The 17,744-nt window shown below is 39.3% G+C and overlaps 1 protein-coding gene across 1 annotated transcript; it reads right to left on the reverse strand.

Annotated features, from left to right (window-relative positions):
- Nucleotides 1–4,924: 4,924 nt before the first annotated feature.
- LOC9653905 (gamma-glutamyl hydrolase 1) lies at nt 4,925–8,081 on the reverse strand. The gene is made up of 10 exons (XM_024683650.1): nt 8,064–8,081; nt 7,701–7,885; nt 7,592–7,652; nt 7,441–7,530; nt 7,327–7,389; nt 7,183–7,271; nt 7,047–7,139; nt 6,923–6,988; nt 6,405–6,501; nt 4,925–5,302 (listed from the first exon to the last, which is right to left on the reverse strand). The coding sequence occupies exons 1-10, from the start codon at nt 8,079–8,081 to the stop codon at nt 4,925–4,927; spliced, it is 1,140 nt and encodes a 379-aa protein (XP_024539418.1).
- Between the last annotated feature and the right edge of the window lie 9,663 nt (nt 8,082–17,744).

The following is a 17,744-nucleotide window of genomic DNA, read 5'->3' on the forward strand; positions in this document are numbered from 1 at the left end:
AAGCAAAAAATCATCCTAATTTTTCCAAAAACCATGGAAACCAAGACATGTGGTTTAAAGGTTGGGGGAGCCTCCCAACCAACACAAGAGCAAGCACTTGTTATATTTGTGCTTTACCCTACTTTATCCAATAACAAACAAAGATGTTATGATCCTCTTTAGGCTTGTGTGTGTGTATTTTGGAGCAACCACAACAACCTGAAAACAATCATGCACCTATTGGCAAGTAGAAGATCATCTTGATTTTTCCAAAAACCATGGAAATCAAGGTTGGTCTAGACATGTTCCTAAACTCTTGGATCTCAAACAACTGCCATTGCAAAATGAAATCTTGATTAGGTCATAGAGAAACAAACCATATGTATAGCATTTTTATCTATTCTTGCAAGCTAAATTGTGCTAGTATTTCCAAACCATCACAACAATTTTCTCAAAACCATAGCTACTAACACTCTTCTAAACCTAGCCCAAACTAAAAATGGACTGCAGAGGGAGGTTAGGAAATTCTTATATATTGTGGACCACCAAAGGGTGGGTTAAATGTATAAAAATTCCAAAATATTCTATGCAGTACATAACTTAAATGAGTAAATACCTTTTTGGTATTAAAGTAAGATTATTTTTATAAAAGGGATAAAGATATAACAATCCAAAACACCTTTTTTCTCATGAAAATAAAAAAATGATGAACCAAATACTTTGTAGTTTCTAATAGAAATTTAAACTTATACCAATGAAATAGAATGTGAAAAATTTTGCAAAATGGAAGCTGAGAGTGCATTGTGTAGTGCGACATAATGGATATGTCCAAGACATGCACATTGTCATGGGTGACCTAGTCACCACAACTCAGAGAAAAGCCACCCTCATAGCACAATTTAACATAAAGAAAAGAAAAAAAACAATTACCTTACCAGTACACACATTTTGCAAATTCTGTGGGAGGCAAGTTCTGACCTAAAGAAGTCTCCAAAGCAAAAACTTAAGCATGAGAAAGACTGAAAAAAGTTATTGAAAAAAGCTATTCGCACCTGCTTTTTATTTTTGAAATGTGTTAAATTTAAGTGAAAAATACATTCACACTATGTTTTAAAATAAAGTAAATTACTTTACATTAAAATTTAGGATATTTTTTAAAAACATTTTCATTCGCAAATAGTGCTAACTTTAACACAATGTTTTCACTTTTTAAAACATTTAGACCAAAGAAAATCAATTTTAAAAGATGGAGGGGGGGGGGGGGGGTTCTTTTAATCTTAAAATATTTTTAAAAGGAATCTCTAAGATTCCCCAAAGATTCCAATCCCATGATTAGGGCATTTCAGTTTTTTGCTGTGAGCTAGGATTGCCGTGAGCTCAGGCATTGATGGCGGGGGAGCCGACAGCAATCATCACCCTAGGGTTAGATCATGTTGGGGATTCAGTGGAGGAAGGAGGAGCAGCTGATTTTGGGAAGGAGGAGTTGTAGGGTTTGACGAGGAGATGGTGTGGGTTTGGGGCAGCGGCATCCAGCACAGAGGTGTTGCTCATGGAGTGAGGAGCAACTGTGGTGGAGGAGCATTTGGGGCTAGAGGACGGACACTAGGCCCAGCTGTCACTCGAGGAGGCAAGCTGCCTCGGGGCCGAGGCCATAGAGATGCTGAGCTCGCAAATCTTGGCCTCAATAAGGGCGGACCTAGAGCTGGAGCACAGGGAGCTATAGCATGGGGAACTAGAGCATGGGGAGCTGGATCCTTTCCCATGGCTTCTAGAACTCAATTGTTCTCTAAATTCTCTTCTACAACAACCAGCAAGGTAAGCTTCATCCTGAGTTTAGCTGAAAGTTTCTAGGAGAGTGGTTTCGGGTTTAGGGTGGCAAAGCAAGTGACCTGGAGCAGGAGCAATCACCAGGACAGCAGTACATGCAGCTATGGTTTCATAACTTGGAGGAGTAGGATGACATTGCCGTTGAACAAGAGGTGGAAGAAGATGATGGGGGTGATGAAGAGGAGGGTGATGATGACGAGGAAAGGGAGGTGGGTGTTCATGTCACGAAGAAACTGAAGAAGAAACATGGGGAAAACTGGGGGGATGATGAGATGGCTTCCTTCATTGACTTCAAACGGGAAGATCACCTTGAAAGATTGGGGTAGTGTGGGGCAGCAAGGAGATGACAATTACAGCAACTACTCGCTAAAAGAGGATTGTGAAGAAGATGCAAGCTGCTGGCATGCAATGGGACTGGAAGGCTTGTTGGACTTGCTGGAACAACCTTTGCAACGACTACAAGTGTATTTGTGATTTCCAGAGGAAAACTAGGAACCCCGACTACTTTAGCTTAAGCCATGAGGATGTGAGGTGGCTTATGCCAGTGAAGCTGAACTTGAAGGTGTTCCCAATAGAGTACTTCAACATCATGGATGAATTTTTGGCAAAGCAAGCATCAACATCTCCAACGTTTCTCTTGCTGATTTAGATGCTTTGGAGGAGGAAGCTCACGAGGAGGATCCCACAGATGGTGTTGATCCTCCTGGAGATGCTACATAGGTGATAGGGAGTTCAGAGAAGCGGAACAACCCAAAGAAGGCCGAGAAAAGCATGAATACTTTGCTTGGTGAGGGGAATGCTCTCGTTGCTGCTCGAAATGAGTAGAATCTAGCATGGCAAAAGAAGAGCATTGTTTGCATGAAGGAGAATAGCCTAGTTGAGAAGGAAAAGGCTGCAGTTGCAATAGTTTTAGTTGGAGCCATCTCCAACCTTGCAAACTCCATCTCCAACTTCTTGAATGGGGCTGCATCCAGGAGTTAGCTGTCTTGTTTTCAGGATTTTAGGGGGACGTTAATTATTAATATTAAACTAAACTATGTTTAAGCTATGATATTCTAGATTTCTTCTAACCTTTTTTCTTTTCGGGATCTTGCAATAGTTCAAACCGAGGAAATAGAACATGCTTCTAGGGAAAACCAGAGAGATGCTCAGGAAGAACGTGATTCTTTCAACAATCAGGCAGCAGTCATCGATGCCTTGTTGAGGAACAAGTAATCTTGCTTCTTTTACAAGTTTTGCTTCTCACCGTGGAGGCTTTTCAATCCATCATCAATGACAAAACCCTGGTGGCACAAACTCTTCCAAACGAGGAGGAGGATGAAAACAAGCTTCGTCAAGTAGTCTTATCCAAGCGACTTGACACCAGTCTCTAGTGGGTGAAGCCATGGTGTATGACAACATGGAGTAAGTTCTTCATGGAGTTGTATGACCCCTGTTGATGAAAGCAGAAGCTAAGGATGGAGAAGATGACATGGCTTTATGGCATTCTAGAGGCTGAAATCTGCAAGCAGGATATGAAGTTTGGGAGAGCGGTGCTAGTGGATGTTCGTCTTGTACAAGTTGTTCAAGAACACTAACTACTCCGACCTGTCTGACAAGTTTGGGATTGGAGAAGCCATTGCACATGACATTGTGGTGCAGACAATTGCTGCAATCGTCAAGTGCCTCAGGTACAATATTCAATTCCTAGAGACAGCAGCAGAGGTTAGAGTTATGGCAGAAGATTTTCAACAAATCACCAAGACCCATCTCCCTAATGTGGCTGGGGCAATCGACTGTACACATTTCGAGATTATCCAACCAGTTGGCCCGGATGGTGAGGGCTACTTTGATCGAAAGCAGTGGTACTTAGTGATCTTGTAAGGGGTTTACGATGCTCAAAAATGGTTCTTGAGTATTGGCTGGCCAGGTAATTACTTTTAATTTTTTTCTTCTATATATCTAATTGGTTTATTTTTTTCCCCAGGGAGTGTTCATGATATGAGGGTTTTTCGGAACTCTAAGCTATGCCACAAGATCCAAGCAAGGGAATTACTCACAATTCCTTAGAGTTTGCTTTTGATGAGTGGATTGAGCCATACCTGGTGGGAGACAAGGGCTACCAGCTATAGTAGCACTTAATGATCCCTCACTTAGGTAAGTTGATTGTTTTTTTTTTTTCAATTATTCATTTGAAATAGGTTCCCGGTTGATGGTGACTGAGGCGGAGTACAACCAGCAACACTATCTGGCCCAGATTGTTATTGAACAAGCATTTGAACTCCTGAAAATGAAATTCAGATGCAAGGATCAAGCTAAAGTATTTACTGAACATCATCAAAGGTTGTTGCATCTTCCACAACTTCTTGATTGATGTTGGTGAGACAAACATCAATGTTAAGATTAAAGCATGGGAGAGATACATTCAAGTCTTGAAGGAAGTAAAGATTTGTTAATATTACGGGGATCCTGTCGTGGCTGAGTGAAAACCATAAGAAGACTTGCATGGGCCAGAGGATGCATAGGAGGTCCAAGAAAACCTAACCAACTTCATATGATTGCATTGTCATAGAACTATGTGATTGCTATGTTCAAGTTTAATATTTGAAATTTGAAATTTAAAATTGAAATTTAGGGTTAGCATTTCAAATTTGATTTGAATTTGAAATTTTAAAATATTTTAAAACATGTTCGAATGTATTTTGAAGACATAGTCAGGTGTGAAGTCACTAGTGCTCTATGTCACTAAATTTTTACCACAAAAACCTTTGCAAGTGGGAATGAAAATGTTTTAAAATGTATACTTAAAGCTTAAAATAACTTAAAAACTACTCAAGTGTGAATGCAGCAGTCACAAAAATTAAAATACATGTTTTAAAATATTTTTATATAAAGCACAAGTGCGAATGGCTCATCATTCACAAACATAAAAAATCGTGCCTAAACTGGAGACCTCAAAAGCGGCAGGCCTCAGTGGATTTTGGACCAAGCATTCACAAACGCAAAGAATGACGATCCATCCAGCATCACTTCGGCCGTTAAGATCCCCAATGCGATCCCACCACATTTGAACTTTGTCACCTATATTCAGGAATTCCATGAAATATTGAAGAATTAACTGCCATATCAAGAAACCTGCCTAATCTTTGAAGACCGGAGCAGTGTCTGGATCTGTGATGGCCACTTCCGAAGGATTGAGATGCTGCTCGATGGAGCAAGATGCCATGCTTTTCCAATCACTGAAGCTGGCATTGGGGGCACCCGCCTCCACAAACAAGATGCCAGCGTCATTGCAATCCACCTCCAGCTTGTGACCATCTTCCACCCTGCACACCTGCCCTGCCAAGACATAAAACGGGGCAAGCACTCTGGACAGCGAAGCTCTCAAGCTCGCAACAAGATCATCCCTGCTAGATGGCGGAAAATAGTAGACTTGCTTGGTGTAATTCTCAAAGGAGATGTGGAAGTCGAGATTGGAGAGCTTGTGAATCTGGGGCTGTGGAGTCGGAGTTTCGGGCTTGACAGTCCAAGACCCAACACCATCACAACACTAGCCATATAGGAACATACACAAATGTAATATATATATATATATATATATATAACACAAAGGTTGTACAGTTATGAAATCTTATAGGTAAAGGTATTTATATTTATGGTTTTATCTTGAATTTAGTTTTGCATTTTCATTAGTTATATTAATCATTTAAAAAATAGGGGTTTAAAGTAATAAATGATACGGGTTTGAAGCCGTGATTATACTGGCAGAGCTAAAGAGCCAATCCAGCTTTTCCTACATGCATTCTTCCAGAACAAAGAAGAGCATTCTCTTTTGTAGTCCAAGGCCCACGCGAAAGAAACAAATGGCCTAATGAGGAGGTTAAGGGCAAGCCCATACTGAACTAATACAATCTGGAGGACTTTTTTGTCCCACGTAGGTAGTATACAGGTTTCTTTAGAACTGTACAGACTACGTTAGCCACGTGGGTTTATCAATAAGATTCTTACCAAGAACTAAACTCGATCGGACGGTTGCCAATGGTGCGATCAATTTAATTAGTGCGTGAAGACCAGGGAATATAAATAGAATTAGATGCGAACTCACAAAGCTATAGTGTGCAATTCGTAAAAGGGTGGAATTACAGCAGCGTATATCACTCACAATACAGTGTCTATGTGGCAGTTTTCTATTGGTTCAGCATAAAACCCCACCCCATAAGGTAGAAAAACATTTCATTTACAATCGCTAAAACTCTTTCTACCTCTACTCCATCCTCGCAGTGGGTATCGATATATCAAACAATGGGACAAACCCAACTCCTCCCCGAGGGCCATATAAATAAATATCCCCCATCCCCACTATGTTGCCTCTGTTTGGATCCCTCTCTCCCTCTCTCTTTTCACTCGTTTGATCCCATCTATCCAGTTCTTCTGTTTGTGAATTGCCAATCTTGAAGTGGAGGACAATGTGTTTTTCGAGTAGCAGCAGCAACGGTCTTGCTCATCATGGCTTCTAGCTTTCACTCTTCTGGTCATCCATATCATGGGACTCTTTCTCTTGCATCAAGCCCGAAAGAGGTGACTTCCAAGCTCCACACAACTCCACAGTTGATTCACACGCTCATCCACCAGTGCCCCATGCTTGTCATCTGTGCAAGCTCTTGCTGCGTGAGCCCAAGCATAGCATAGGCCATTGCTATGGGCATGAAGCCCCATCTGTGGCATAAGGATTGGATATTTGTGAAATATTTTATGCTTGTGTTTTTTCCACACTCATATTACATGTGGACCAATAGCAGCCAAACACGTATTATGAGTGAAATACACTTGTAATTTCCACTCTTTTCCGAATTGCACGCCATACCCTTCCACATGGAGAGCTGTAGCTCTGGAAAAGCTGGAAGAACTAAAAGCTATTTCCCGTGTACCACAACCATCATCTAGCATCGAACCAGGGCAGATTATTTACAACTTTCGTACTCGTCCTCCCTGGCTGCAAGTAAACAGCCAGTTGAGCTTATCCAGTGGGATATTCTGCGGGGAGGATCAAATACAATTCCGTTGACGGGATTTGAACTAGGGTCGCCTGGATGAAAGCCAGGCATCTGACCGGAATAGACGACAACGGATTAGAGACCTCAGATAAAATAACAGTATTTGTATTATCAGACAGAAGACGTAAGATTGATCGAAGTGTCCCTTCCTACAAGCACAGTACAAAGAGGCTCTGAGCGATTTTAGATTTTGATGGGAGTAAGTACCCGTCTCGTCCAGAATACATTGGCGAATAGTTGTAGATCAATAGCTGCTCTTCTTCTTCCCAAGAAGCTGTGTGGCTTGACTTCAGAGCCTCGCTACTCAGACAAACAGTCGACAGTTTATCCTGTCTAATGAGAACTGACGAAGAAGCTCGCAGCGCTCTGTGTAATTCGAACGGCATCCGGAGAGTGAGGTATTCCTTCATATCCCCATTCGAAAGCATTCTTCTGCAAAATCGAGAGAATATCTAAACAAAGAGGTGAAAAACGAGAAAAGCTCTACCTCGGGATGCCATTGCACACTAGTTACTGGATACTTGCGTCCTTCAATCCTCGAAATATATATCTGAAAATCCAAAGGAACTGATGGCTCAAGAGATTTGGCACCGAGAATTACCTTTCCATTCAGGTCAGGAGTTGTAGTTAGCACGTCGAAGAAATCTCTAAGGCTCTGTGTGTCTCTCCAAGTCTGTGGAGATAGACCTTTCTGCAATCCAAGCCAAAGAAATGAGAAGAAGAAAACATAAAGTAAGTGCTGAGAACCTTACCATGTGATTCTGCATTGCAAGCTTCTCGTGCTCCACCTTATCCAGAATGTCCTTAGGAAACCTGGACAAAGAACATTTCACAAGCACATACAAAGAACTGACTCGTTACCAGGTAAACATGCTGCGCTCTTTGGCCCAGTCGCCCACGAAGTTTAGCTCTCCAGCAGCTTTGTGTGCGTTGTAATCGTCCAGGATGGAATGGTTGCCACTGACGATCACGGCTAGAAGTTCCAGACCCAAGCACGTCCCAAAGACGGGAAAATAATCTCCCTTATCATTTGCTTCCAGTGCCCTCTACAAGATCAAACTAAACAATCAAAGACTCTAGTTGCAAAGTCACTAGCATGAATACTCCTGGAAAAAACAATGGACGAAGAACGAACAAGAAGCATTCCAAAGCTAAAGCAAGAGGGAAGAACAAAAAGCTTGACGGCGCGGTAGTAAGGACCATCTTGCAAGCTTGCGCTCCCACCAGCGAACAAAATGCCATTGATCAGCGAGAATTTCGAGTGGCGATGTCGCCACTGCCAAGGAGATCTTCGCCTCCTCCACGAACATCTTCTCGTGGACGACTGCGCAGGCTGGGAGCTTCGAGGATTCGAGGGCGCTCTTCGATGAGATGGAGCAAAGAAACGCTGTGGCCTGGAACGCGCTCATCACGTCCTATCCGCTGGGGCGCCAGTGCGAGCTCGCGGAGCAGTGCTTCGCGAAGATCCCCTACTGGATGATCGTTTCCTGGGATACGATGCTCCAGGCTTACGGGGAGACCGGGTGCGCGGCCTCCACGAGAGGTCTCTTCGCAAAAATGCCCAAAAGAGATCTTATCTCGTGGAACATCCTCCTCACGGGAAGAGATCGATGGCATTACGCATTTGCCCATGCCGGGCATTTGCTGCGATCAAAGCGTTCCAAGACGCCACATCATTCTCAGGAGAATGGAGGAACAGATCTTCTGCTAGAAGAATCATACCCTTCTCTACGCATCCGGTGATCAAAATAGTGTACGACACGACGCTTGCTTCCGGGACCCTCGCAAGAACAGATCTACCGTACAGAAAATCCCCTCCTTGGGCATGGATCTCGAGGGCGCAAGGCCGGACGGGATCACATTCGTGGGGATCCTTAGCACCCGCGCTGCCAGCGGCGATCTTGTTAGTGGTAGCTGATCCATCGCAGCGCTCTCGAGGGATCATCGCTAGACGATCCCGTGCTAGCCACCGCGCTCCTCGACATGTACAGCAAGGCCGGCGATCTGGGCGCGGCGATGGCGCAGAGGGACGTGACGGCCTGGAACGCGATCGTGGCGGCGTGCGCGCGCAACGGGCGATTCGACCGCGGGGAGCGCTTCTTCTGGGAAATGGCGGCCAGGGACCTGATCTCGTGGACGTCGATGATCGCGGCGCTGGCGCAGAGAGGGCAGATCGATCGTGCGCGCCTCGTCTTCGATGAGATGCCGATCTCGCGGCGTGGAACGCGATGATCTCGGCCCACGCCCAGCACGGCGATCCAAGGTCCGCGCTCAAGCTCTTCCGGCTCATGGACCTCGAGGGCGTCCACCCGGACGTTTGCGCGCTTGATTCGTGCTCCTACTGCCGAACAGTGATCTAGTTCGCCATAGCCAGGGCTTGCTCGTCACTCCCCACCCACCAGCCAAAGCTTCCATAGCGCTCAAAACCATGGATGATCGCTTGAATCATCCTCACACTTCCACATTTTATCCAAGAATGCAGCCAGCGCTTAGCACCATCAAGCAAGATCCTTGGGGAGGGAAAATTGCCCTTATCTCCTTGAAGGCGAGATCCAGGCGGACCTGGAGCAGGTAGTGTTCAGAGACAAATGTGCGAGGGATCATCACCGGACCTTATGGAGACTTAGAATTTTTTCTTGGTTCATATTGTCTTGCCACATCATCCATTCCTATTTGCCACGAGGGCTTCCACGTTGCAAATCAGAATGAGTTTTAATGGAAGAAGTATGGACCTTCAATTTTCTTGGGATATTTAGAAGGTATGAAAGAATATTGTTATTCCCAAGAGTAAAACTATTGGAAAGATGGGATATGCTCTTTGATGAGAGTAGTTGTACAAGGATTGCACTGAAGTTCCTACTACTTTTGTGGAACTCCAAAGGGTAGACACATTTTAACTCCTCAAAGTCCTATTGCTGCCTCTTGCTCTTGGTGGTGGTAACATGGTTCAGCCTCTTCAGGGGGTCTCTTATCAATAATAGGTGTTGGCCTGGAAGCCATGGGGCGGTGCTGCACCCATGGGTGGGTCTTGCCGGTTGTATCTTTTTTTAGGGTTTAGGATTTACAGTTAATGGCATACAAATGCGGGGTTAGCTGGGCTTTCATTTATGGTAAGCATATGCTAAGCTGAGACAATAATAATCTTGACTCAAAACATTGGCAAATATAGAGAGCTAAAAGCTCAAAGCCTTCATAGTCTAACACCTCATTCAGCAACTTTGCAAAAGAAAACTCTAATATAACTCCAATTCATCTACTCTTGAAGTTAAAGTTTTGTTGGATAATCCAGTTTGACAGAGTATGACACTCAATAATCACACAACTCCAGTTCTCCAACAAGACCCACAACTCATGCCTTTTGGCCTTCAAAAGAATTCTCATTAACAATAAGAACTCCTAAATAAAATTCTCTACACCCACAAAAGAGATAGGAACTTTTTTACCTCTTTGAGAAGTGAAAGTAAAGATATGGCCATGTCACTTGAGTAAAAAGGCATCACTTACATAAAAAACTTCAAGAATAAACATGAGAAAGCTAAAGATTTCTCTTTGTAAAAGAAAACATAAACATACTATGACTATTCTGGATTTTGTGTTATATAGATTTGTAAGAAACTTAGCAAAGGCTCCTAGCTTTACTCTTCCTTTCACCTCTAGCTGTTTGGGCCACACATCAAGCTTCATATCATGGTGTCCACTACCAAATCTAAATAAAACCACACTATCAATAACCTTGATGGTGATTGAGAAACTTCAAAACTTTCACTCTCAACTTTGTCGTTAGCACCACTCTCATTTGGAATCTTGTCGCGAATCAATTCATTTGCCGAGCAAACTCCATTAGCACCAACAACAAGATCCTTGACCTGCCCATATTCCTACAGCAATGCCATAGCATAGTGGTTGCCACATGAAACCCTTATGAGATGAATTCTTGGGTATTACTAATAACTTATACTATTCAGCATGAACTGGACCAAGAACTTGCCTCCCACAGAATTTGCAAAATGTGTGTACTGGTAAGTTAATTGTTTTTTTTTTAATCTTTGTGTTAAATTGTGGTATGGGGTGGCTTTTCTCTGAGCTGTGGCAACTAGGTTGCCCATGACAATGTGCATGTTTTGGACATGTCCATTATGTCACACTACACAATGCACTCTCATCTTTCCACTTTGCAAAATTTTTCACATTCTGTTTCATTGGCATAAGTTTAATTTTCTACAAAGACACTACAAAGTGTTTGGTTCATCTTTTTCTGATTTTCCTGAGAAAAAAGGTGTTTTGGATTGTTATACCTTTATCCATTTTTATATAAATAATCTTACTTTAATACCAAAAAGGTATTAACTCATTTAAGTTATAATTTTTATACATTTATATTCTTTGGTGGGTCCACAATATATAAGGATTTCCCAACCTCCCTTTTGTCGTCCATTTTCAGTTTGGGCTAGGTTTAGAAGAGTGTTGGTAGCTATGGTTTTGAGAAAAATGTTATGATGGTTTGGAAATACCAGCACAGCTTAGTTGGCAAGAATAGACAGAAACACTATACATGTGGTTTGTTTCTTTATGACCTAATCAGCATTTCAATCTTGCAACAATAGTTGTTCAAGATTTAGGAGTTTATGAGGCTCCCCTAACCCTCAAATCACATATTTGGACCAACCTTGGTTTCTATGGTTTTTAGAAAAATCAGGATGATCTTTTGCCTGCTAATAGGTGCACAACTGTTTTCAGGTTGTTGTGGTTACTTTCAGAACACACACACATAAACCCATTATCCATGGGGAGGATCATAACATCTTTGTTTGTTATTGGACAAAGCTCGGTAAGACACAAATATGACAAGTGCCTACTCTTGCATATGAGTCTGTGTTTGTATGATCAGTGAGAGTGAGCAAGAATGTGGCAATTAGAGATCTTGCAATTTCAAGACATCAATGCAAATGGAGTATGTTAGGTAAATGAATTGATTTGTGAGGTAAGATCTCCCCATTCTTGATGTGATAAAAGAGTTCACATAGATTAGGTTATGTTAGCAGCTCTGTAAAGGTTTTGAGGCAAGTGGGCTGCAATAGCTATTCATCCATCTAGGGTATGATCAATTAGTGGTGGTGCTACCTCTCAAGCTTTTATCCTAAAACATATGAATCCTTGGAATGGGGAGGGAGTTTTCTTGTGGTCATCACTACCTAGGGTTTTTATGGAGCAAAGTTTAGCACAAAGGTGATTTACTGAAACCCCAAAAGTACATATGAGGATGATAAATGTAAAAATGGATCTGGGGCAGTTAATAATGAAGAGCTTCAAAAGAGCTCCTTGTAATTCTTTTTCTTAGTCTAGGTCTTGAGAAGCTGGGAAAGAAAATTATGAACAACCTTTCACATCTAGACTCTAAAGTTTATGTAAGTCTCAAGCTCTCTTTATTCAAGTGTTTAAAGAATGTACATTATCATTATTAAACTATGTCCCAAAGAACTTTTGTTCTCTAGCTTGAAAGCCTCTTAACAGTTATTATCTAGAGTGAGCTATGAACCTAGAGAAATCATATAGAGTACTTATTTTATTATGCATTTGCTCTGAATATATGTCTAGTTGTGTAATTAGTAAAGTGGTGTAAATAGTAAATAAGTAAACACTGAACTTTGCTATTGTCCTAGTTAGAATTGGTCATAAACCAAGTTCTTTCTTCTCTCAGATATAATTTGGCTGAGTTAATTAAGATTTTCTTTAATTTTAAATTAAATTTAATCTATGATAATATGCATTTGATTAATAACTTTACTAAGCATTGGTATAATTGATTGTTAAAAAATTCGTCCTAGAATGTTTTGGTAGCATAACAATCTATAATCATAAGGAGTTGCCAAACTTTTTGGACCATCAAATCTAGCCAATGGCATTTGTCTTATATGGGTAACTATCAAAGGGTTGTTTTTTAACCATGTCTTAATAAATATCAACTTTTTGGACTGTTCAATTTAGCCAATAAGGGTTATTGCAATTGCAATCAAGAAATTGCCTCTTTTTTAGAAATAAGGTGTGCTACATGTGGTATTCAAGAAAATGGCATGGGTTCAATTCTTATTAATTAGTGGCTAATTAAAATATAATATACTCTTGAGTAAGATATATTAAAAATTAAAATCATATATATTAGGCATCCATGAGTGTCTTGTAGGACATCTATATGGAAGAAGGTCTCTATCATGGGACTATAAGATTGGTTGATTTAATGCAAAAATAAAGATGCTAATTCGCTTTTGCAAATAGGGGTTGTGAGTAATGTAGAAACTATACTTGCGTTCTCACCCTTGCTTGCAAAACAGTGACAAACAAATAAAGACAAGAACATAGAAGAAGAGAAGATAGAAGAGAATAAAATGTAACTCAACCTCAAATTCTAAAGGCATGAGTAAGGATAAACATAAGTCACTCTCTCAACTTTACTTTGCATTAACAATCATAGGCGGGAGAAAAAATGGTTAATTCAATGCAAATGTATATAATAGTGCAACACATCTAAGTGCTATTTATATATTATATGATTTTATAACTATTTCTAACTACTTCTCAGCTAAGTCAAGTCTTTCTTTTTGAATGTTTAAACTTAGATATAACTCCATTTTACCTAAACTTCCTTCTTCTATTCTGCTTAGGAAGATATACAAAATAAAACATTTACCTCTTCATCACTCCCCCACAACAAAGCTACTATCTATTCTCAAATAGTCAGATTCTCCAAATTCTACTCTAGGTTGCTGAGCTTGGTTTTCATAATGACAATCTCAACACTTTTGTGTAGATTGTCAAGTTCCTTACGCATGATTTGATTCTCCTAGTCGAGCATAGTGATGCACTGGTCTTGGCAACTGATGTGCTTTGCATCAGTGGTTGTGGAAGTAGGGATTGTGCTCTTGAACTATTGAATTATGTGGTGCTGATGATTTTGCTCACTTATGACTCCATCCATTTTCTTGGTGATTATTTTGAGGTAGCTCAAGACTTACATGTGGTACTTTATAGTTTCCTCATCTTTTACTGGCTGCATCAGCTCATTAACTGGCTACTTACCTCCCTTGATGTGTTGAGCAAGCTCCTCCATGAAGTTTTGGACTGTTAGCTGGCTAGGCTGACTCGCGGATTTATGCGTGAAGGTGTGGCTAACCTTCATCTTATAGTGCTGCTGTGATGTCTGCTTGCAGATGCCTCATCTTGCTAGATTTGTTGGCCAAGGGAGTATTGCTATTAGGTGCATAGGTGGACTAGAGAAAACTTAACTCGTACTCCTTCAATTCACTTAAACTCTTTTTTATAACCTCATCCTCTTTGTCTCATTGAGTTTCTTGGTTGTGATATTTTTGGCCTAAACTCTCCTCATTGGCTGTAAGTATAGCCAATGGTTTTGCAACATATGTAGTTACATCATGTATTGAACCTTGTGGCCTAAGTTTTAGAATTTCTTTCACATCTTTAACATCCATTGTTCACCTAGTGTTGTCCATTTATGTACTTGTCACTTCTCTGATGCTCAGAGAGATTTTTATAAGCATTGGATTTGTCTCTATAGACGTAGACAAGTTGCGACTCTGCTCTTGATCTAGGCATAGTGTTTTATCACCATACTTGTTGTGTCTAGCTTTTCTGTAGCATACTCGACCACTAGATTTCTATGAAACAAACCCTGAAGGTCTTATAGCTTGGATTTTTAGATCTAGTTGAAGTTTCTTTTTGAGGGAAGAATTTTCCTCTTTTGAATTTGTATTGTCAAGATTCTCCTCTATTTCCATATCCCTCGTTATCTCCCTTGGAGGAGATACTGGAGGTGGTGGCTCAATGGCAAGGAGAGATGCAATATCCACTTGAGTGGTGTAATGCTCATAGATGTGCCACAAAAAAATGAAGACTCCTGTCTTCAATTGCCTTCTTTTGCTTACTTGTAAAGCAATATTTTTCATTTCGGCCACAAATCCATTATAGAGGAAATGAGCTATATTTATTTGCCATCCAGTCTCGATAGCTTCCAATAGGCAAGCTATCTTGATGCTAACATTTTGCACAATCATCCTCCTATCAATGATGGCATATAACACCTTAAGCCTAGCATGAAAGTTAAACTTTAAGTAAGTGAAGCTCCCTCCTCGTCTAGATGTGTAGTTTGGGAGGACGTATTATTCGGGTATGCGATCTTTCTTGCTTATTGTGATTATTTCACCCTCATTGTCTAAGCAAAAAATCTGAGCAAATTAGGTGAATCCAAAGAGATGGACTCATCCATGGAAAAGAAAATCATGCTCATTTGAGTACCACTTCTACATAAGCTCAATCCCCTGCTTGATTATTATTTCTCCTTTGAACAACTCTGTATAGGCAAATAACCCAAAGGCATTAAGCCAAAACTTGTCATAGAGAGAAAGCATAAACTCCCTAGACAACTTTATTTGGCCACAATCCAACTTCTCATAATTGGATAAGATTTCCTCCACATACTCTCTTGCCTAGGCATTTTTGCCATCTGTGGAGATTTATAGGTGAAACACTCAGTGTTAGCTGACCGAGAGATGAAATGTGGTGCCAATGAAAGTGCCCAAGAGAGATTTTATATCAACAGTGCAAAAGTGGAGTTGATGGCTTGTGGTAATGGCATGAGGACAAATCCACTCCACTAAATTGAAAGTGCACTTAACCTAACTTTTTAGTAAAAATTACTCCTTTTTTCCAATTCCATTGAACTAGGTCTATAGGAAGATAGAAACATTTGGAAATAAGATTTTGAGTGATTTTAATATCCTTTCCATCCATTTTGAAAATTAATTTTATAAGATTCTATAATTGAAGAACCAATTTACCTTTTTGTGGTTCTACAAAGTTTGATGTCACTTTGTAAAATTTTTTTAAACCCTTATCCTTTATCCAGTTGGCCACTCTATCTATGCATTTATATAGCTCATCACAATAAATACTTGCGAGGGCTTTATCCACAAGTTTATCCATAGTTTTGTACTCTAAGATATAGACAATATTTATGCTTATATCTTCATGATATTTCTTTAAACAGTTTAAATTTACTATTGCAATATTGTCTTCGTTTAAGGTGTGCACTTCAACTGTTCTTGGAGTTGATATTTTAAACAAAATGAATGGACCATTTTATTTTCTCTTAAATTTATTTCTAAAAGTATGCCTTGATATTAAAAGACTTTATTTCTTGGTTTAAGCTCACAAAAGATTTTCAATTGTCTTTCAGCCTTTTTGGCTTTTTAAATTGCATGCAAAGTCTAGATTACTCTAAGTTTAAGCTCATCTAAATTTTCTATTTTGGTAAGTCTTTGCTTAAGAACTTTTTTTTCATCTAAGCCATTTTTAATTGCAATATACAAAGAAGAAATTATAAATTTCATAAGCATTAAAGCTTTTTGGTCATAGGTGAGACAAAATGGTGTCATACCTATGGATACTTTATATGCAATTCTATAAGTCTATAAAGTATATAAGATTTTCTCATCCTAGTTTTTTTTATTGTTCTTTACAATTTTTTTCAAGATATTTTTAAGCACTTTGTTAGTAGATTAAGCCTAACTATTCTCTTGTGGGTAATATGGCATGGACTTTTTATGCTTAAGGATGAATTCTTGTATCATTGTAAGATTTAGTTTGCTTAAAGAAATTGTCACAGATATAGACACCCATTTCATCAATGAAAAAATAGAATAAAGGAATTTGATAGTATTAGCAATTAAGGCTTGTTTCATAGGCATAGCTTTTGCTCATTTAGTCATATAATCAATGACAACTAAAATGTATTTATTCCTTTTATTGCTTATTACTATAGAGCCCACAAAATCTAATCTTTATTTATGAAATGCTTTATATGGATAAGTAGGATGTAGTTCGTGGATTTTCTTTTTAAAAAGAAGTTTATACTTTTGGCAAATGTCACAATTTTTGCAAAAAATTACTGTATCTTTCCAAAGAATAAGCCACAATAACCCTATTTATAAAACTTTTCTTAGCAATGATTTCATCTGCAAAATGGCCTCTTGATAGATTAAGTGAACTTCCCTTAAAATTTCATTTCTTTTTTCATATCTATTAACACATTTCTTTAATGTTTTGTCGATGCCTAATTTATATAGGTGCTCCCCATGACAAAATAAGGTCATATCCTCAAGACAAACAACTTCTTTTTCTTTGGCAAATTATAGTGAGGTGGAATTATGCCTGTCGAAAGATAAATTTGTATATCTTTCAACCAAGTGGTAAATAAAAAAATTGTAAATAAGTGAGCATCTAGGAGTTTATCTACCTTAGTATTAAGTGACTCTTCTGTAGTGATGCAGCTTAGGCAATTGATTTGTTCATGGAATTTTCCAGATCTATATACTATTTCAAGATTATATTTTTGTAATAGTAAAAATTATTTAATTAGTTGAGCAAATATGCATGGTTTATTGATAAGATATAAAAGAGCTTTATGGTCAGCAAAGACAATAACTTTTGTTGCTAAAAAATAATGCTTAAATTTTGTAAGGTGTAAACTATATCTAAGGCTTCTTTTTCAGTCATTGTGTAGTTATGTTTAGTAGGATTTAAACATTTGTTAGCATAGTAGATAGGATAATCTTTTTTATCACCATGTGTTTAGGATAATATTGTATCTATGGCTATATCAGAAAAATATCCATCTGTAGGTGAAACGCCTTTGTTCAGTTAAACTTAACAAATATAGATGCCTTTTTGAAGCAATGTTTAAACCTTAAAAATGCTTCTTAACAATTTTCATTCCATATAAATGGATTATCTTTCTTTAAAAGATTAGTAAGTGGTTTAGCAATTTTGCATAAGCTTTTATAAATCACTTATAATAGCCAACTTTGCCTAGAAAACAACAAAGATTTTAATCAT

Source organism: Selaginella moellendorffii, unplaced genomic scaffold (genome assembly GCF_000143415.4).
Source record: "Selaginella moellendorffii unplaced genomic scaffold, v1.0 SELMOscaffold_38, whole genome shotgun sequence".
Lineage (NCBI taxonomy): Eukaryota > Viridiplantae > Streptophyta > Lycopodiopsida > Selaginellales > Selaginellaceae > Selaginella > Selaginella moellendorffii.

Bases quoted from the DNA above. Each gene is read 5' to 3' on its own strand.
- LOC9653905 (XM_024683650.1), bottom strand. The intron at 7,653-7,700 runs GTAACGAGTCAG...TTCTTTGTCCAG, and splicing joins GAGCGCAGCATGTTTACCTG to GTTTCCTAAGGACATTCTGG. The intron at 6,502-6,922 runs GTCTCTAATCCG...CTTATGCCACAG, and splicing joins ATACTGTTATTTTATCTGAG to ATGGGGCTTCATGCCCATAG.